Genomic DNA, 21813 nt, shown 5'->3' on the forward strand with positions numbered 1-21813 from the left:
GATATCGGAGAAATGATTTGATGTAATACTTGATACTGATTTGTTGGAAAGGTAATTTTTTATAAAGAGTTTCATAGTTTTAATTCTTCCCCCCTAAACGACATACCTATGAATGATACCTAAGTGCATGAATTTTCACGTGGAAGAATCAAAAATTACACTTTTAAGGTCCACACCTACGAAAGGTCATCTAATTCCATCCCCGGTTTTTTTCCCTTTTTATAATATCATTATTTTAAAACACATATGGATATTTGGTCTAAACCATGATGGTCTTTTTAATACGATTTATATGATATTAAGACTCCATCTGAGGTAAACTTTAAAGCCTCAAGAACGAAAATCCTCTTTAAAAATTTTTCAACTTGGATATTTATTTGCACTACTATAAAGTCGTTTGAAATTGATACTGAATTGTAAGGCAAGTAACAAATTGTAGATGCGATGTATTTTGAAAAATTGAAGGAAGGAAGTGCGAATTTCTTCTCGTTTTCATCAATAAAACTTGAAAATTCATGTTGTTCAATGTTTTTTTGATGTTCTCTTTATAAAATTATCTTCAAATTTTCATAACCAAAAAAGTTGTAAATTTTCTTGTTAATAATGTATCTTTCCAATGAAGAATACTTTTGAATAGATTTGTCCTTCCCCAAACTCAAATTTTGACGTAGTAATAGTTTTTTGAACATTTTGCTAACAACAAGAAGTTGAAAGAAATTAAAAATTATGGGAACTAAAAAAGGGCAAAACTCAAATGAAACCCTAAATAAATTGACCTAAGATAAATATGTTTTGTAAGTCAATTATTGTTTTGGTTTATTAGTCTGCTTTTGAAAAGGATTTTCTTCTCTACTTTCCACTGTGCAACCTTTTGGAACTCGTCATGGGAAACTTAACGAAGAAATTCCCCTCTGCTACAATATCTTACAATCTTTTTATAAAAATCCCTTTTTTTACTATTTTGCGAAAAATATGATGGGCTGTGTTTTTGTTTTCTGTTAAAAACTTTAATATTTCGATACGATTTCGTGACTACATGAAGGCTAAAAAATATCCCTCGATTTTTGTTACAAAATTGTCACTGTGTTTCTTATCTTTAGATATAATTTGCAACACCAACGAAATACGTAACTACAAACGCAACTCCAAAGTAAACACAGCTAGTAGAAAAACACCAGCAAAGTAAGATGTTACCTCTCCTCACACAATTCTTCATATTTCTTGTGACGTGGATCTGCAGTATCCAAGCAAGTACCAAAATGTAAGTCATATTTATGATTTTTAGTTTATTATTTCACGGACGAAAAAAATCGATTGTAACCACCGTGGGGGCCGTCCAAATAGTACGTACGCACTAAAATGTCGAGTACCCCTCCCCCTGTACGCAAGCATACGCAAATGGGTAACACCCCTGGCAAGTACGTACTTTTTCATTCACCCCCCCCCTTGGTTATCGAAAATTTCGAATTCAAATCGCTTGACTCGGACCTTTCTTTTATGCATGAAATTCGATGTCTATCAAGAAACCTTTTCTATTCCTTGATGAATACTGTATAAGAATCGTAAAAATTGACAAAAAATTTCTCTGTGTACGTACATTTTCCTCTGACCCCTCTCCTCCCCCTGTACGCAAGCATACGCTTTTGAGAAGACACCCCTCCCCCTTTAGTGCGTACGTACTATGTGGACGACCATGTGCTCTGATAATGACTTCAGAAATATTTTGATGATGTATAGGTCATTTCATGGTCGGATTGGATCGTGGTTGATCACGACTGTTGATTAGGCTCAAAAACCTCAAAGATTTTGGAAACCCCTGTTTTAGTGTTTATATGAAGAAATTGGGGAAAGAAAATACCATGTTCTTCTCAATTTCAGTTGAGCTAAAAAGTCTGACAATTTTTTTCTGTATATTGTATATGTATGTTCTTTGGGGAAGCCTGCAGACGTCAGAAATGGTTGGCATTGCCTGAAATTTGGCAAACTTGTTCCTTGGGTGTACATCAAGAGTGTATTTTCTTCACTTTTCAAAAAAAACTTTTTGATTTTTTTATATTTTTTGCCGAAACGAGGATAAAACTTTAGATCGGCCTGCTGATTATTCAAATTTACCATCACTTCCCTTCAAGGAAAATCCCTGGTAAAATGCTCTGTTTGATTTCAATAATCTATGTGATTCAAACAAATTAGATATTCCATTCTAGCTCGAATTAAGGAGATCCAAATTTATATATTTTCAAAATTTCGCTATAAAAAAAGTACATTGCTTTAAGTTTCATGCCTTACGGCAATCATCTACACAGTTATCGAGCACTCTTTTAAAGGGGGGGGGGGTTCAGGGGGTACCCGATTCTGTAATTCCGCCAATTTTTTCTCCAATTTCCGTCAAACCGTCTTAAATTGAACCAAAATTCCGTCACCGAAAATTCCTTTGAAATTCAATATTTTTGTCGAAAATGTCGCAAATTTTGAAAATCTTTTACCGAAATTCCGCAAATTTTTTTGCTAAATTTCGTTTTTCCGCACTAAAATTGTCTAATTTTCCGTCTCCGTCAGAGAACCCAATTTCCGTAATTCCGTCTAAATTTTCGCCAAATTCCGCCACTCCGTCCGAAAAAAGGGCCGATTCCGCTCCTCCGCCAACCATGAAACCCCCCTTTAAATGGTGTTCAACTACTATATATTAAATTCAAATTGATATATTTTCTAAATTGATATATTTTCAGTCCACAGAATGACTCTGACATTCGCAACATGATGAAGGATATGTTGAAAGAATATGATCCACGATTAAGACCTAATTACCTCGGTAAGTTTGTCCATTACACGTATCTCTTATGGTAAACAGCTAGCCTGTAACAAACTCTTCTGCACGGGAAGAATACCACTAGAAAACACGGCGAAAAAGCAAAAATCTCCCGTGTTAGGGTTGGTACAGCTTTCTCAAAATGTATGTAACGCTATATAAGCACATTTTAAAACATGAAAAATCTGCGATTAACAATTTGATACAGAGAAACACAAAATAAAAGTTCAGTATGTGAACAATTTCCGATGGTTAAGATGAAGAATTTCCAAAAGAAAGTGTCAAGAAAATTATTGTGACTTTTTGGTTGATTTCACGGTCAAAAGTTTTTTTTCTTTTTTCAGAAGGCTAAAGTCGAATGTCCTGTGTAGAATTTAAAGCCACTTTTTTCCTAGATAAGTTGCACGGCCTGTGCGTGTTTTTCATAAAAGAAACGATAGATTGGAAATAACATTTCTTCACACATCAATATTTCAGGTGAACCAGTAGAAGTCATTGTAGATGCAACAATTCTATCCTTCACTAATCTGGATGCTATCAATATGGTAATTCTTTAGTTGTAAACACTCTTGAACAACGAGGCTCAGAATTGCTAATCAACAAGAACAATATAAGAACAATACTGAGCCTGGAATTTTAAGCAAGGGTCACAGTAGTGGAAATAAGGATAGGACATGAACAATTTTAGGCTTGAAGTGCGGAAAAATTAGTGATTTAGTGGTTTAGGGTAATTCGAACAAATAAGATTCTCCGTTCGAATTCTATTTAGTTGGAGGCAGCTGTTGTAAGCAAAAATGAGTGTGATATTGATTTGTTTGACAATTAGTGGCAATTAGTCAATGCTAACTTGTACCAAGAGTCACTTATACTACTTTCTTTATTTTACTGGTGGATGTGATACGACCTTTCGCAAGCGCTATCATAATCATAAAACTAAAGGAATATATGGGTTCGAGTTTTCGGGAAGGTTTTGATTTGACCCAATACACCTTTTCGACTGTAGCCGCCAATTGCCGCACGGGCATCTTTATATCCCACTAAAACCGTCCCAGTCCTTTTTTCGCACCCATAGACAATAGAAAAATGTGTCAAAAAAGGACTGGGACGGTTTTAGTGGGATAAAGCGGAGAAAAAAATGCCCGCGCGGCCATTGGCGGCTACGGTCGAAAATGTGTATTTTCTGACTCTCTTTACAGATGTATACAGTTGATATGTTTTTCCGACAAACATGGAAAGACCATCGCTTAAAACATTCAATGAACAAAACATTGACCCTCATTGTGGGAACAAAACATCCTACTGACATTATTTGGACACCGGACACTGTATTTATTAATTCTGTGACGTCATCTATGCATCACGTGACAGTTAATAATCATAAGTTGGATATCTCGCCAGACGGGAACGTATTTTGGGGGACTAGGTAAGAGTGGTTTGTATTCATAAGAGTAGAAAGGGCGTTGTGAGCAATGAAGTATAAGCCCGAAGGGCTAGAATCGAATCTCCTTGGTAGGATTTGAAGCCAACAAATCCTACCAAAGTTGCGCGGCCTTGAGCGACTCGCCTGGTTTTTACACAAATGACAGATTGAAACTAAAATTTACCGCTAAATTTCGAAAAAAATATCAATCGTAAACAAAGGAATTGCTAGATTCAATCTGCCTTAAAAAATACGGTGCATTTTTTAAGGCTTCACTTTTTCTTTCCTGAGAAAGGTTATAGATTCTACTCTAGCCCTTCGGGCTTTAAACTCAATGGTTGTGAGGATTAAAGAGCTCAGATGATACGTACGCAGTGAAAGAAGGAGAGGGGCTTTAGCAAAAGCGACCATCTATTGTTTGAATGACGTCATTTCTATTGTTCTCTGTGTACGAGGATTTTTGTGTACGTACTATAAAAATGGTTGCCGGCAAAGCAATGAAAAAGTGCTTGTCAGAGACGACATGTGAAATAGTCGTTTAGGAGAACGCAACGGTCTATTGAAAAAGAATTACTCCAGCATACATTACTTTTTCCTTCGGCCAGTACAAATCCTAGGTAACAGATGTGTTGTAAAAGACAAATAATGACATTATCGTTAAAAAGATTCATGCCAGAGTAATTAGTTATTCAAAAGACCGTCGCGTTACCCGCGACGACTACCTTGGTTTAAGAATATTGCTACATTTTACTTAAGAACAAAACGTTTTCGCTTTCCATTGTAGGGTGACAGTTTCACCATCTTGCTACTTGGATCTACACTCGTATCCAATGGACGTACAAAATTGTAAATTCGATATCGTCAGTTGTAAGTGGCCAATTTACTTTAATGGGGTAAATTTTCGCGGATTTGGGTGTCATCCGCGAAATTAAGTCCTAATGGAAATTTGCAATGGCCGCGAAAGTTTTTTGAGCAAAACTCAAAAAATGTCAGATAATAACTTTTAAAATGTTAACTGGTATCAAAGAAGTCACTCAACGTAACTTTACCGCGTCAGGTAAAATTGTCAGCAAAAACTATCGGCTTGTAGTAGAACATTTTAAGCAAGTGACGATTTTTTTCCAACGAATAGACCTTTTCATAAATTACGTCACGAACATCACTTGTCTCGTTTTGAAATTATTGCCATGGTGATTAACTCCCCGCAGATTTTATTAAAAATACTTTCTATTCATTGAAAAAATCATCATGGTAATTGTTTGTATACAAGGCAAATGATGTTTTGAAAAAAATGACGTAATTTTTTAATATTCTTTACCAATAAGGTATATCTCGAACATTAATTCTTAATTTTTTTTTACCGTAGACGCTTATGATGCCAGTCATCTCACATACAAATGGAAACAACATCCTGGCATCAAAATTACAGACCGGAAAATGGCGCAATTTCAATTGGTTGATTTTGAAACAGTAGGAAAGAAAGAAGTCTACGTGGCAGGTAATAAACTCAAACTCTTCAACTCACACTACTTTAAAGGGATTATCAGATGATTTTTGATATTTGGCTTAGAGATACCTTTTATGGTCCAGAGAGACATCTCTAAATCTCTTGACCCAATTAAGTTCCAAAGCTGAGATATTTGACTTTGAAATCTAAAAATGAGTTCTTCAAAGTCGAATATCTCAGCTTTGAAAAATAATTGGGTCAAAAGGTGTTTCTTAGGACCATGAAAAGTATCTCTAAACCAAATATCAAAAATCATCTGATAATCTCTTTAATAGACATCATCAATAGACAATAAAAAATATTGTGACTATAAACGGAGAGAGTAGAAATTCTTAACAACAAGTATTTAATAGATTGATCTTAAAACAGAGTACCATCTTATTAAAAGCTCGTCAAACTCGTAAAATTTGAAATTTCAAAATTCACTGATGTACCAACCAATTTTAGGATTTTTTAGAAAGCATTGAATATTTTGTCGCAGTTCCCTTTTAATTTCTCTATTGGAGGACCCTCATAAATTCGGCTGATATCGCGTTTCGGGTACGTAACTCCCATTTAACTAAGGTTTTAGTGCTAGTGTAATAGGTTCCAGTTTTATCTTTTAATTCACAGGAAGCTTCTTCGTACTGACCGGGAAGTTTCAATTCAAGCGGTTGATGGGTTTTGCAGTGTTACAGATTTATGTTCCATCCATTGCAATTGTTGCTGTGTCGTGGATCTCCTTGTGGATTCGGAGAAATGCTACTCCAGCTCGTGTTGGTAGGTATTGTTAAGAGGGATTTTTCTTCGACTTGAAAAAGCAAACTATCTTAAGTGGATTAATTTTGGCGGAATTTAATTTGGCGATTGATCAATTTTGTAAAAATTGGCAGGATTTAATTGGGGGGGGGGGGGGGTTTTCAGGGGGTACCCGATTCCGTAATTCCGCCAATTTTGTCTCCAATTTCCGTCACACCGTCTTAAATTGAACCAAAATTCCGTCACCGAAAATTCCTTTGAAATTCAATATTTTTTGTATATTTTGTCGAAAATTCCGCAAATTTTGAAAATCTTTTACCAATTCCGAAATTCCGCAATTTTTTTTGCTAAATTCCGTTTTTCCGCACTAAAATTGTCTAATTTTCCGTCTCCGTCAGAGAACCCAATTTCCGTAATTCCGTCTAAATTTTCGCCAAATTCCGCCACTCCGTCCGAAAAAAGGGCCGATTCCGCTCCTCCGCCAACCATGAAACCCCCCCCTTAATTTGGCGAATTGAGAACATGGAGACCATTAAATCATTAAAGTTACTATAAAATATACTAATTTAATGGGATAAACTTTCGCGGGGATTAAATTTCGCGGATTTGGGTGTCATCCGCGAAATTCCGCGAAATTAAATCCCAATGGAAATTTGGAAGGGCATCATCCGCGAAATATTTCTAAACAAAACTCAAAATAAATATGTCAAATATTTTGAATGTTTACTTGCATCAAAGAGGCGCAAATAATGCGTATTTCAACAACCAATATGCATGATTTGACAGTAAAAGTCACGAAATGGTGAAAGTATTGCCACCCAATAGTGCAACCCGCGAAATTAAGTCCCCGCGAAATTTTATCCCATTAAAGTAAAAAAAAATGATTATTCACATAATATTCTTTTAAAATTTAATGCACATTATATTAACTCGCTTGATTAATAAATTTTGTTCACACATTAATTTCTACATCACCTGATTCGAACCTCTGTTATTGGAATCTTTTTACAATTCAAACAAAAACATTAGCCCTCTCAGACATAAATATCGCATAAAGTATAAAATGCTTTCCATAACTTGGATCTATCTTTAATCAAAAAAGATTTTTCGGTTCCTCAAAGATTGAATGAAAGAGAAAGTCAACCATATATGACAGGAACTATAAATTGAAATGGATTTTTCAATAAAGCTTTAATATTTTTTCAAATCTCAGGGCTTTGCATCACTACACTGCTGACAATTTCAACGATTTGGGCGTCAGTTAATGCTACATTACCCCGCGTCAATTACGTCAAAGCTATCGATATCTTTCTGATGACGTCGTTTTGTTGCGTCATATGTACACTTTTGGAATATACACTTGTGTTGAATTGTGGGTCGATTCTTGATCTACTTCGCCGGAACCGAAAACCGGACAAACATGTAAGTGTTATTTACAATATCAGTTCGTTCACGTGAACAGAATAGCAGAGCTTAGAAAACTAAAACGCACACATTTGCCCACTATTTGTGTAAGTATTGATAAAGGATTGCGTAAAACATTTGTCGAAAAACTATGGATGCTTTTGTATATTAACTCATCCCAACTATTAAGTAACGCCAGAAAAAGTATTTTATCATGTTTATGTATTAGTACTTTTGAGGACGGCGAAATGACTGAAGCGATTTGGAACAACCCGCAGCTGTAACCCACAAAATCAAGGACTGAAATTGTGTTAATTGACCTTCATCCTCTGTCAGTCAGCATCATATGCTTACCTCTCCGTCGCAGAAAAACACAGATAAATTCGCTAAAGCCGATCCCACTTTCATTTCAATTCAAACACGCTTATCCAATCTTTAATCAAACTAAAACCGCTATTATTTTTCTGAAAAAGTTAATTAGTTAAGATTTTGCGAAGAAATCCTTTCTCTTTTTTACCTTCATAGGAAGACACGTTTCGTTTGCTCAGCCCACATTTCGCTAACGTCAACAAAAATTATCCAATGATCAACAACCGTACCACGTGGTCCGGTTTTTCGTCATCTGGAAACCATGACAACAACGTAAACAACAATAACAGTAACAACAATAATGGCGGAGATATGAGTATGCGCATGCGTAGTGGAACACTGAATAAAAACGAAATGGCGCGAAAAAAGAAAGAAGAAGAAGACTTAAGTAAAAAACACGAAGAAGAAAATGAACGCTTGGCGGACACTATTGAAGTGTTCGCGCGGGTTTTCTTTCCGCTGATCTACATGCTATTTAATGTATGTTACTGGACGATTTATTTGCATAAAGATCATCAAGAGGAAAAGAGTGTATGAATGGCCAGGGATTGAAAAATAGCTTCAAATCGTTACGGAACGCATTGATGTTATACGATAAATGTGAGTCAAGCATCGTTTATAATGAACATTTTACACTATTCATATAACTCATATATGGACCCGTATATAAGCTATGGACTTCTCAAATATTTGATTATTGAAAATCATTGAAAGTACTAATGAATGCTGAATGAACAAAAGTCATAACTCAGACGATTTTAACGATCTATCTAAGGAATCTTTTTGGTAAGAATTTATTTTTTAATTTTGGCGAGAACTTATTTTTTAATTTTGGCACAGACTTATTTTGGCGAATCATAGATTTTTTAATTTTGGCGAGAACTTAATTTGGCGAATGACCTAAAAAATTAATTTTGGTGGGAACTAAATTTGGCGAATTTCGAGTTCGCTCGCCAATTTCGCCAAAATTAGTTCTCGCCAAAATAAGTTCCCTTAAGGTAAGGTAACATCGCTTTACTAATAACAGCGACTGTTGCAAAGATTGGATTAATTTTCGCGAAATTAATTGTTGCACGAGGCTTAAAATCTGTAATGATTTTTGAAAAATTTAGTAGGGATATAATTTTTCCCAAATAACCTAAAATCAGTGGTGCCCGAAGGGCTAGAGGCGAAACTTTAACCCTTCTCGGGCAGGAGAAATTGAAGCCACTTATTTCCCATCTCAACCGCGCATATCGCGAAATCATGACGACGGATTATAACTAGCGGCTCCTTTGTTTTTGAGGACTACATTTTTTCAAATCAAACGATAGATTTTAGTTTCAATCCGGCGTTTGTGTAAAAATTACGCGCGGGTGTTCTGGATGGGGAAATAGAGGTTTCATTTCCCATCCAGGCGTCCGGCCTCTAGCCTTTCAGGCTTGAAACTCAATGGTGCATAGTCATGAAAATATTATTTTTTGCCGAAATAGAAATATTCGCAATGTTTAAGATTTTATTTGTAATATACTGTGAATTTTTTATAAATTTTTAATGAAATGTATGTATAATAATATCTGGTGAACCAAATAATATTTAGTGTGAGACTCAGACCTCAGGTAGTATAGTAGCCCGGGGGGTACACTAAAAGTTTTCTGATAGACTGTATGGCGCTGATAAGTTTTCCGGTGAAATATGGCGCGGACTTCACATTTTGGCTTTGTCTGACCACGCAGCATGGCCATACCCCTAGACCGAGAGGAAAAAAATACAGACAAAAAACCATGACTTATTAACCTTTGTTATTTTGGTGTTTTATATTGTCTTTGAAAACGAAAGGAAAAAGTAACAGCACATGGCACATGGCACATTTAACAGCTCTATTGTGAACCAACTTATGCTTTGTAGCCGCGATATTCTAAGTTTAATGGACAAGTTAATACCGTAGAGTCTCCATAATTTGAACACGCACGGGGGAACAAAAATTTGTTCGAGTTATTGAAATAAGCTGACGAGACATTGTTAATTGAAGGGACCATAAAACTTGTTTAAATTCTGGAGATTCCAGTGTAATAATTTTTCATTGGTTTTGAAAAGAGATTAGTCATTGCTGTACGTGGGACTTAGCAAATTAATTAATTGATCAGTGCTACTTCTTAAATGCAGCAAAAATTAACGAATACCCAAGTGAAATTGTCTTATTGTCGTTCAACCAATAGGGACAATTTCGCCAGGATTAAAACCAAGAAAGTCTCGGGGATTCAATTTTCAAAATGTTTCAATATTTTTGGTGTTATATTTATGTACAATTGTCCTCCAATAAATTTAGAAATTATCATTCATGTTGTTCATCACAGCATATATTTTATTTTCAAACAATTCTACTGTTTTCCGAATTCTCAATGTACACATTCCGTTTGTTCGTTCTCAGTTAGAATGTCCTTTAATTGCAAATAAAGGGATGATGACTCACCAAATCGCCTCCTTCATCAATAATTTCTTTCTCTAATTCATTCATTCGTTCTCATGCATTCATTCACTCTCAAACCTCCTTCGTTTTTCTTCCGTGTTTTGTCCAAAGTCTCCCCATAAACTTCCAAGCCACTCCAGTATATATGGTTTGGGCTGAAAAAAAAGCGTATTTTTCAGTCAAAATCGTTATGTCGTTATGCCGACGTAATATAACATTAGGATAATACATAACTGAAGGATCTGATTAATGTTTCCTAACAGAATACAATCATTTCATTTCAAAATTTTCATTTGCTCGAAACTTTTATTTTACTCTCTCCTTCTTCCAGAATTTTCTTCTCTGAAAATTTCAATTCGAATCCCTATTCCAACTATCTGAACATTCTTAACCACTGCACTATCCAACAGTTGTCTATAAGCTACCCAAGAGTACGATTCTTCCAAATAGATCTTATCAGAGTTTTTGATTTTTCTAAAAAAGCGATTGTTTCGGGAGTATTACAATAGAAATCTCTTAAGAATTCCTCAAGGGAATTCTATTGTAATATTCCTGAAACAATCCCACAATGCATCGCTTTTTTAGAAAAATCAAAAACTCCGATAAGATCTATTGGCATTATTATATGCCTCCTAGGATAAATCATAAAGCTCATAAAAACGTCTCTTACCGTGATAGGGCCAGCGTAATAGGGGTTGGTTCGTTCTTGATCATCCATCCAAGCTTCCGATTCTTTGACTCGCTCAACCAAATCGGTATAATTTTGCTGGATTAAGAATTCTAACCGGATTATACGGATTCCGCTGTAAATGTAATGTCCTAAAAACAAGTCATTAAAATGTAGAAATATTTTGCTCAGTAAGAAAGTTTAAATTCATTTCAAAATTACAGGACTTTACTTAAGCAAAACCTAAGACCTCACCATATTCAAAAGGGATTACATTTCACGGTTGAGCAAGTCAAAACTTTAAGATTCGAAATAGTTATGTATTATATGTATTCATAATTGATAAGACGATTTTTTAAAACTTACCTATATTATACATACAGTAAACTCTCGTTTATTCGAACTTTTATAATAATAATCTTCCTTTAATTCGAACTTGTTTTCAGTCCCCATCAAGGAGAAACCTTCTTAAAAAGCTCCCTATAAATTCGAATCTCTCTAAAATGCGAACAAAGAAGATACCTCCGTTCGAGTTCGAATCAGTGAGAGTCAACTACAGTCCAGGATGAAAAAAGGGCCAGGAACTGTTGTAAGAACTGCTTACCGAAAAATCCGAAACATGTGCCGAAAGAAATGACGGGAAGGATGCGAAGACCTACAAAAAAGAGAAAAATATTGAAGATCCGATTAGCCCACATGGGGTCGAAAAAGGAAAAGATACTTGAACAAGGAAACATTTCGCAATGAGTGGATGCACAGATTATCTTTGTGTAACCAAATAAGGTTATAAAAGAGTCTTTGATTAACGTTTCCATTGTTATATGCAAGATTTCACAGAAGATTGCCATCTTGGATGGCATGAAACTTTGAGTATGAAATTAACTTAAATCGTTTTCCTTACTCCAACTAGTTATTCTTTAGACCCGAAGCTTAAATATTTTTACGAGAGATATATTTATTTTTAAATTACAGAAAAAATCATTTTCTTTTCTTTGCCATGACAAGAGCTGCAAGAGTATTTTTAAAAGCATCCCTCATTTCAAAGGTAATTTCTGTATAGAATATATTCACCGCTTGTTATAAAAGATTAAGAAGGTAGTTACCAGGTATTAGTCCGACAACTCCACCGGTAAAAGCACCGGACAGCACGCTGACTGTGACATCTTGAATAGGTTTTTCTTTGAGCTTCAATTGCTTATGTTTCAGCCATGAATGAACGTCTAAATAGAAGGTTGAAAAGAAAAAATGCGCTGGAGTTCTTTACTAGCGCCCACGGGAACACTGTATGCGTTGAAGCTTAGGAGAAAGATAGAGAGGTACTCTTAGGTTCCAAATAAACGCCCCCCGCCCGATTGTTAATTTTTCTTCTTAGGACCCCCCGCTTATTTATTTTTAAGAATATTTTCAGCTGTCAAAATGAAGGACCCTTATTTTGCTTTAAATAGCCTGCTTTTAGCCTATACTTACCTTATTTTTGGGTCTACAGAAGTACAATTTTCAAGCCCCCCCGACATTTATTCAAATCTCGAAAGTTTTCCACCCCCCCCCCCCGTTAATTGGAATCTTGGAAATTAAATGAGTGGTTTACTCTTGTTGAAGCAAAACTAAAATCTTTAAGCGGGCTAATATTCGAGAGATTAAAAAAACACAAAAATATCGCGAAATTCTCCGAACAGCCTTTTCTAATATTTCGCATGAATTTAATTTTGCGAATCAGCCGAAATCATTGAAAATGGCACTGAAAATGTCAATTTCTGTCACAAATAAGAAATTTAAACTTACACAAGATTTACTTATCTTGAATGACAAACTGACAGCTTTCTTGGTATTTTCAATTCACAAGAGTTCAACATTTTCTAAGTTGATACTTACTACAATAGCAGGCAGTAACAAGTGATCCATACATGCCTTGCGAAAGTACAAAAGGGATGACACTTTTTTTGGCGCGAAGTCCTAAGGCAACGCCGAATAAACTTCCAACCGTACCTGAAAAGTGATAGTTTATTGGTTTATTGATGATCAAGGACGCGAGTTGAGACATGAATTTGTATCTCAAATTCTAAAAATCTTTGAATATATTCTCAATGGGGAGAAACGGGGTTGAACATTTGGGGATTTGTGACGTTGTGACCATCTGGGAGATTTATTTCTCCGGGAGTCGGCGGATTACATCTGGTCACTATCGAAGAAATGAATAAAAAGATTTCATCAATGTGGAAGCAATCAAAATAGAATAACCTACCTCCAACGATAGAATAACCGAGTATAGATTTTCCAACGCCTGGATGTGCTTTCACATTACGGTAACATTCTCCAGTCGCGTACCCTGTCACCGCTGCAAAAAAAATAATATCTTTTGAAAATCATCAGCATTTTTAAGTTTTTAACTCACGCGGATGTTTACCTTAATGAGAAACAGAGTATGTCTTTATCAGTACTTAAAGTTTCACGCTCTTCACAATTTGTATCGAGTTTATGTATTTGCACTTTTGAGGAAGGCAGAGTGACTGAAGCGATTTGGAATAACCCAAATTCGATGACGGTAATAGTCCTGGTTTACCATCGTCCTCAGTTGGTCAGGATCTAGGCAAACCAGAAGCTAGACGTCTCCATCGCAGAAAAATACATATACATATACTCGCTTGTGCGTGCGTGTTTCAGAGCAGTACAATCCTTTTTGGAAAGTTATCATCACAAGCTGTATATATTCATGAACGGTTACATATAATATACTATAAATACTGGCAAACTTGACCAAATAAAATTATAGGATGGATTAGACAAAGAAGGGAAAGGTTTATCAAAGTCATCAACTTTGCTTTATAAAATGTTTCAGCTGTCTTTGTTGAATTAAGAAAGAATTTAAAAATCACACATAAACTCAGTAAGAGTAAAATATCCAAGAATACGTATACAGAGATTACAATACACGTTTTTTTTATAAGAACAAACTATATAAGATCATAAGGCTTCGCTGCCCAAAAAGTTAAGAAAATTTTAAGGAGGCTTTGTGGACTCAAAAACACCATATTTCTTAAGAAAATGGTCAAAATAAGAACATGTTTAGAACATTTTTAGGCTTTGTTGACTCAAAGAGTTAAGAATATCCGAAGGCTTCAAATATTTTGGGTGTTCTTATAAAAAAAACGTGTACTGCTTTCATTCAATTGCAAATGAGAATAAACATAAAAGACGTTTGATTCATTACCTGCAGCAGTGGAGAGTCTGAGCAATCTTCCAACAGTGATTCCTTCTGTCACCACATAATTCAACATCATACAACGAAGTAACCAACAATTGTGGTTAAGTGTCTGCTTCCCCGTATGTTGAAATTCTGCCGACAGTATTTCTAAGGTTTGGTGGATCTGTCTTTCGTCGACAAGTTGAAGTTCTATCTTTGGTTGGTATTCTATTATTTAATTTTTTCAAGGTTGTTTTTTTTGTTCTTTGTTATCTTTAGCTAGATGAAGAAATGAAATGAAATGAATGAATGAGAATGAGAAGAAGTCAGCTCAAGTCAGAAAAATCATCGATAACGAAAGACACGCTAGGTGGGGATCTCTCACAAATATCCTTCAAAAGGATTTCTCCGAGAAGGTCAAATCGAGTATGTTTTAATAAATTAATCTTAATAAATAATCTCTTTTGAATTTATTAGAATAAAATATATAATAAAGAATTGACACAATATCTATGTTTCAAACTCAGAGTTTCATGTAGCCTGGATATCCAAGCTCAAAATTTAAGAAAAAACAAAATTTACCTCAACATACAAAGTTCTTAAATTATAGAGCTTGGTCTCCCTAGAGAATGAAAGTGCTAACCCATGTTTCCTAGCCAACCCAGGGCAGCAAAACAGAAATTAATAAAAAGCAATCTTACAAGATCTAAAACTATCTAAAACATCCAAAGATTACACCAAAGTCCATAAAAAAGTTTGCATGCATTATCATGACCAACCATGTTTTCTTGGAAAATGAACTTGCCTCTGTTTTCTTCTTTTTCATGTTTTCATGTAGCAGAAAGCCTCATCTTCACTAGCAACTGGAGGACTATCCTATTTTTGCTTTAGAATTGCTCAACGCTGTGTAGATTGGCCCTTACGGTTTTAACGAAGTGAGCGCAAGCAAGCGGACTGCATTCTCTTAAAGAGAATGCAAATCGCTCTAGGGAGACCAGGCTGTAAACCAGAACATAAAATATCAAAAAGTAGACTGTGAAATAGTTTACAGCCTGGATATCCAGGCTAAGTTTCATGGTGCTCAGGCACCAATCATCAGTACCAGAATTTATTAGAATAAAAATTGCGTGTGTTTTTTGTAATAAGTACTCTCTGAATTTTTCTATCCAATATATTGTAACAAGTACAAGGGTTTTTGGTCAATGCTTGATATCCCAAAGTGACGTATAGTTTCTCGCCCAATGTCTTAACACATAAAACCAACTCAAAGACCCGTGACTACAATTTCCGGAAAAGCAAGTCTTATCATGGAAGCTGATCAAAAAGAGTCTGCTAAATTGCGTGCGTGCGTGCGTGCGTAGGTTACGTGAGTGCGTCGGTTCGTGGGTCAATATTTTTGCGTGGGTGCGTGGGTCAAAATACGCAATCCACGCAATTTAGCAGACTCGATCAAAAACAATCAAACTTTCTATTTCCATTTTCATTCAATCCACTCCTATTGATTGGCAGTATTGGTATCAAATTGGTAATCTTGTGCGCCGTGCGCCGATAGTACAGCTATCACTGACGCAGTGCTTCGGGAACGAATTCTACCAATGTTGAAAACCAGACATTCGGAGTTCAAGGTTGATGGCCAGCCCTGTGTATCACATCATCTTTAAAAGAAGACAAATCATCCAAGTTGTTCCACCATTGAAACAAGAATGTATTTGAGATATACCGAAACCAAGGTGTTAAAAGTATGCCAGCGTCATCGGCAGTGCGTAACAACGTTTCGAGTTCATCCTGAGTCACATAGTAACATTTTTGAACCTCATCAAGATTAGGTTCTAAATGGACGTCTTTTTGACAGATGAGGACGTGATCTATTTCATGTTCACACCAATTCTCGTCTGAATTTCCGCTATAGTGAATACGTGTTAAATGTGTGAATGATTCCAACGGTACCTGATTATGATCAAATACACGTTTTTTATAAGAACAAACTATATAAGAACATAAGGCTTCTATGGCCAAATATTCAGGACAAGTTACGAACATTTTAAGGCTTCCTTGGTATGTACAAGAGCGTAGTGTGCCCCAACAAACCTAAGGCTAAATTATTTGCTTTCGAAGGTCAATTCTATTGTTTAAAAGAAATCTCAATTTTAAAGTGTTCGTTAAGCCGAATGTCAACAGTGCCCAAAATGATAATTAGAAACCAATTATTGGCCTAAATCTGTTGAAATAATTTATGAGCGTAATTTCAAATGGCTGTATAGAATTGAATTCGAAAAAAAGAAGATAAGAACAAAGTTGCCTTATTCGGTCAAGAATAAATATTATGAAATACACGCTTTTCGGCCGTAGTCGTGCGGCCAGGTGCGCGCCACTTAATTATTTACTTATCCCCATAAACTCGATCCAAACCTATTTTTACACCTTTTTCTATTGTCTATCCAGGTGCGAAAAAAAGTCTGGGATGGTTTTAGGGTGGTAAAACAGACAAAAAAGTGCCCGCGCGGCAATTGGCAGCTACGGTCGAAAAGGTGTATTGAGTAAAGTACATTCGCTTTAAGCGTTTTTTGCTACTATGTGTAAACTACTCTCAATGGAAGTCTAATTTCGCTGAGATGATTTTCACATCAGGCAAGACGAATGAGGAAAATTAAGCTATCTTATAGCGATTTTACCAACGAAGAGGAAAATTTCAGTTTTTTTTTGTGAAAATCGGGTACAGCGGCAGTCGTACCTGCCGTACCGTTGCGTCGTGTCTGCACATTGTAGCAAAAACGAGCGAGTGGGCTTTAACGCTCTTTTTTTTTCAAAGAAACTAAAAGAAGTACCTGATCCTTAGTAATTCCTAGTTCGAATTTCAATCTCCGTTGCGCCGCTATTTTGATGCCCACGTTGTATTTTTCATTGAGCTCGTCATCGTTAAAACGTGGGTGACTACAGCAAGTGTTTGTTAGATAATCTGGAAACGTGATTTTGGACGATGACCTTTGTTGCAGTAATAACTGTCGCTCAGAGTTGAATAAAAACACACTGAAAGCTCTATGTAGAAGACCAGTCCCTTCGGCGCCTTGAGGTCGCACATGGCTGTCTTTTTTACTGACAGGGCCAATGACTTCATCTGATGAATTGACATGAGGGATTTGATCGTTGAGTTGTTGGATTTGTTGCTGGCTAACGTTTTGATTGAGAAAGGTTGACATAAGCCTTTTGATTGGTGATCTAGCATGCATCCTTGGAAAGAAGGATTGCAGTAACATATCGATTTCCTTTTTCTATATCTTGTTAATTTTTATTTGCTTTGTATTTATAAGATCTAAACGATAGTAAATAAAAGAAACATATCAGTGAATTCGAATTTCACGTAAAAGAGTTAAATACGAGATAAGGTTAGGTTTCCCCCTTTTTTCAACTCACTTATACGAGAAATTCCGGTCTGTAATTTCTCCTACCAAAAACTAATTGAAAAATCAAAAGTTGAAGACAAGCAAAAACTTTCAGTTGTAGGACCCTAAAGAATGACTCCAACATATAATAGGGTCGATTTTCGAGCCGCACTAAGCATACCCTGTCAATACCCCTCTTCTCTCACCCCACCCATAAGACTCGCTACTAAATCCCTTTCTCACACAATCCAGATATCCAGGGTGTAAATAACGCCATCATTTAAAAATAAAACCTGCAATCAGTGCCAAAATACTTGGCACAAAAGGGAAATTCCCCAAGAAATTTTATAACCACAAACAATTTGGAAGCGCTCTAAATTAGGTTGGAAGGGTAAAGTTTTCACTCTGAGTTTTAACGCTAGACTTAAGACTTAAGATCCAAAAGTTCAAAAATGGTCCAGTAGGGCTTGAAATATAGCCTAGAAACCAATAAATACCTTCCAGATCGAAATAATCGATGAAATCAAGTTGAAAGCCCGAAATTGACATTTCGCTCGAACTTCAATTTTCGAAAAGTGCCAATATGTTATGGCACTGATTGTAGCCTTTTAAACAAAAGGCAATCTATATTATTAATTGTCAATTATATTTATTGTAAGCTGTGCAAAATTATGAAAAAAAATTTTCCCTGGTATGAGTCAAAAAGGTCCCAAAAACTAAATATAAAAGTGCTGTAAAATTGTTATAAAAGTTCTAAGTTTTAAATATCCGTCAATGTGGGTAGTAATTGTTTCAAATCAAATATCCTAAAATTATCAAAATCCATCCAAAGCTTTACATGGTTTGAGAAAATATGTCCATTTTCAAGGTGCTAAATAACTTCTTAGCCGAATATGAGCGTGTCTTAAATGATCCTTCCTTTAATTGTCTGTAAAGTAACCATTATCCATTTTCTCCAAAAATATTTCCCTAAATGTTATCAGCTCCTTTCAAAGCTCAAAGCTTTCGGCAAAGAGTAACTCCATCAGCGATGTTTAAGAAAGACAATTGAAAACGGTTATCTAATTTAAGTTTCTGATTTAACTTGTAGAGAAATTCGGCTGAATGGCGTTGCTCAGGCGTCATTTCTTGTGTCAAATCTAACACTAAGCCACCTTGCAACATATTATCAAAAGCTAAAATGCCACCGCTTTTCAACAGCAGTATGGCACGATCTAAATACTTTTCATATGAAATTTTATCAGCATCCACATAAATGAAATCGAAGGTCTCCGTTTCTCCCTTAGAGATCAACTCATCCAAAGATTCCACAGCCGGCCCAATCTTGACCACAATTTTATCTTTGACGCCTGCTTTCTCGAAAAAGGGATACCCTTCCTTAACATAATCCTCGTTAACATCCAGGGCGTAAATAACGCCATCACTTGGAATGGTAAGGGCGGTGCTCAAGACATTATACCCAGTATAGGTACCAACTTCAATGCATTTCTTCGCATCTAACATATTCAACAAAAGTCGGAAAAATTGAATTTGACATGGATCAGACACCATCTTAGCCATTGGGACATTCTTGAAAGTATACTCACGCAATTCTTTTAAAACAGCAGGCTCTCTCAACGAATTTTCTTCTACATATTCGTCCGCTGTCCGCGATTTCTTCAAATTATCTTGCTTTGCAGATTGTTGTTCCTTTGGAGGGGTAGGAGTTGCGGACATATACCGGGCAGCCAAATTACCGGCAACAAATGACGTCACAGCAATGCCAGCGGCGATACCAAGCTCTTTGTTGAGTAAAGAAGACATTTTTATGTTTTTGTGTTTGTGTTTTTGTCTCTAAAATGAAAGGAAACAAAAATTGAGTTACTTTGAAATTTTGCCATTCCAAAAGTTAAATTTAAAGAAAAACAACGAAGTTTTATTTCAAAATTGAGCAAAAGCTTTTCGATAAAAAAAAATCTTCGATGCTACAAGCGATGATTTAATCGAAAAGCTTTTGCGCAATTTTAAAATAAAACTTAGTTGTTTTTCGTTAAGTTCAAAAGTTTAGTTACTAACGTAAAATCGGGTGAACAAATTTAGCACCGGTGAGAAAAATCCAAAACATCTTAAAGCTCCTTCTCAGCAATCTAAATTACAATTTAATAATACTTTGTAGTCGTTGAATGGAAAAATACTGTATAAAAAGGGTATAAATATCTAATAATTTTCTAAATATTGCAATCAACCTATTAAAGATGAAAAAAAAGATTTTAGCGCGGTGGATCAACTTGTAAGAGTAAATTATAATATGTAAAATTTCGCGAAAACTATTAACTTCAAGAGGACATTTTGAAACAATTGAATTACCAAACGAAAATAAGACATTTTTATGCAAATTCCAGTCAAAATTTGTTATTTAGAAGCATATTCAGCAGTTTCTACACGCTTTATCGTTATTGACGTCATCAATAGGCGAAAACTCAGAATTGGAAAGCGGCGGCATGAAAGGGTTGATAAAGTCTATGAAAAAGTGTCAGGTCAAGTCAAAAAAATTGTTATGCAAAATAAATTAAAAATACTAAAAAAGTTTATAAAATTAAAAAAAAGAAAACGCTATAGCCCGATTACATTAAAAAAGCCTAGCATAAAAATTTCATTCACTTACAGTAGTCATATTGTTTAGTTTCTTGGAATGTCTTTGTTGAGTCACTGAATATACTGCATTAAATGTAAAAAAAGATACCGTGTAATCTCGTCCAAAATTTGTACACATCCTCACCAAGAATCTCGTCCAAAATTCAGATTTAACACCAGCTCCTTCAAAAACACTCAAAGTTTTCGGCAAAGAGTAAGTCCATCAGCGATGTTTAAGAAAGACAATTGAAAACGTTTATCTAATTTCAATTTCTGATTTAGCTTGTGAATATATTCAGCTCTATGGCGTCGCTCAGGCGTCATTTCTTGTGTCAAATCGGCCACTCGACCCGCTTGCAACATATTATCAAAAGCTAAAATGCCACCGCATCTAAGCAATAGCATAGCACGATCTAGATACTTTTCATAAGAGGTTTTGTCAGCATCCACATAAATGAAATCGAAGGTCTCCGTTTCTCCCTTAGAGATCAACTCATCCAAAGATTCCACAGCCGGCCCAATCTTGACCACAATTTTATCTTTGACGCCAGCTTTCTCGAAAAAGGGATACCCTTCCTTAACATAATCCTCGTTAATATCCAGGGCGTAAATAACGCCATCACTTGGAATGGTAAGGGCGGTGCTCAAGACATTATACCCAGTATAGGTACCAACTTCAATGCATTTCTTCGCATCTAACATATTCAACAAAAGTCGGAAAAATTGAATTTGGCATGGATCAGATACCATATCATAATCTTCAACGTTTTTTATAGTATGCTCACGCAATTCTTTCAAAACAGCAGGCTCTCTCAACGAATTTTCTTTTACGTATTTGTCCGCTACCCTCGAATTTTTCAAATCAATTCCCTGATTTACAGGTTCCTTTGGAGGGGTCGGAGTTGCGGACATATACCGGACAGCCAAATTACCGGCAACAAATGACGTCACAGCAATGCCAGCGGCGATACCAAGCTCTTTGTTGAGTAAAGAAGACATTTTTTGTTTTTATGTTTGTGTTTTTGTCTCTAAAATATAAGGAATGTATAAGTGAGTAAAAACTGTTAAAGGGATAATAAATTAATCCAAGCAAAAAATCTTCCATCGATTGAAATATTTTCACAATAATGAACATATTGAACAGTAAAGGGGGCTAAATATGCTTTCTAGAAAATAGCCATAAGATTGAAAGAGCAGTGCAATGAAGGCAAAAAATCTCATCATAATTTCATCATAAAGGTCATGTTGTGGTTCTGCAATAAAAGATGACGAAATACAT

At 35.6% G+C, this 21813-nt stretch overlaps 5 protein-coding genes across 5 annotated transcripts; 1 reads left to right on the forward strand and 4 right to left on the reverse strand.

Annotated features, from left to right (window-relative positions):
• On the forward strand, positions 1-8876 carry LOC136808800 (gamma-aminobutyric acid receptor subunit beta-2-like). Its single transcript, XM_067065343.1, has 10 exons — positions 1-51; positions 1101-1261; positions 2727-2809; positions 3284-3351; positions 4003-4229; positions 5011-5093; positions 5593-5724; positions 6346-6492; positions 7685-7893; positions 8401-8876. The coding sequence occupies exons 2-10, from the start codon at positions 1188-1190 to the stop codon at positions 8779-8781; spliced, it is 1404 nt and encodes a 467-aa protein (XP_066921444.1). The 5' UTR covers positions 1-51; positions 1101-1187; the 3' UTR covers positions 8782-8876.
• A 1797-nt stretch (positions 8877-10673) lies between these two features.
• On the reverse strand, positions 10674-14824 carry LOC136808801 (uncharacterized). Its single transcript, XM_067065344.1, has 7 exons — positions 14569-14824; positions 13603-13695; positions 13233-13346; positions 12464-12580; positions 11965-12015; positions 11364-11512; positions 10674-10848 (listed from the first exon to the last, which is right to left on the reverse strand). Exons 1-7 carry the CDS (start codon positions 14636-14638, stop codon positions 10756-10758), a joined length of 687 nt encoding a protein of 228 aa, XP_066921445.1. The 5' UTR covers positions 14639-14824; the 3' UTR covers positions 10674-10755.
• A 798-nt stretch (positions 14825-15622) lies between these two features.
• LOC136808802 (isopentenyl-diphosphate Delta-isomerase 1-like) lies at positions 15623-17853 on the reverse strand. The gene is made up of 2 exons (XM_067065345.1): positions 17367-17853; positions 15623-16488 (listed from the first exon to the last, which is right to left on the reverse strand). The coding sequence occupies exons 1-2, from the start codon at positions 17793-17795 to the stop codon at positions 16162-16164; spliced, it is 756 nt and encodes a 251-aa protein (XP_066921446.1). The 5' UTR covers positions 17796-17853; the 3' UTR covers positions 15623-16161.
• A 1064-nt stretch (positions 17854-18917) lies between these two features.
• Positions 18918-19724, reverse strand: LOC136808765 (uncharacterized). The gene has a single exon (XM_067065303.1). The coding sequence runs from the start codon at positions 19722-19724 to the stop codon at positions 18918-18920; it is 807 nt and encodes a 268-aa protein (XP_066921404.1).
• A 709-nt stretch (positions 19725-20433) lies between these two features.
• On the reverse strand, positions 20434-21566 carry LOC136808803 (probable caffeoyl-CoA O-methyltransferase 1). Its single transcript, XM_067065347.1, has one exon. It carries the CDS (start codon positions 21531-21533, stop codon positions 20730-20732), a length of 804 nt encoding a protein of 267 aa, XP_066921448.1. The 5' UTR covers positions 21534-21566; the 3' UTR covers positions 20434-20729.
• Between the last annotated feature and the right edge of the window lie 247 nt (positions 21567-21813).

Source organism: Clytia hemisphaerica, unplaced genomic scaffold (genome assembly GCF_902728285.1).
Source record: "Clytia hemisphaerica strain Z4C2 unplaced genomic scaffold, Clytia hemisphaerica genome assembly, whole genome shotgun sequence".
NCBI classification, from domain to species: Eukaryota; Metazoa; Cnidaria; class Hydrozoa; order Leptothecata; family Clytiidae; genus Clytia; species Clytia hemisphaerica.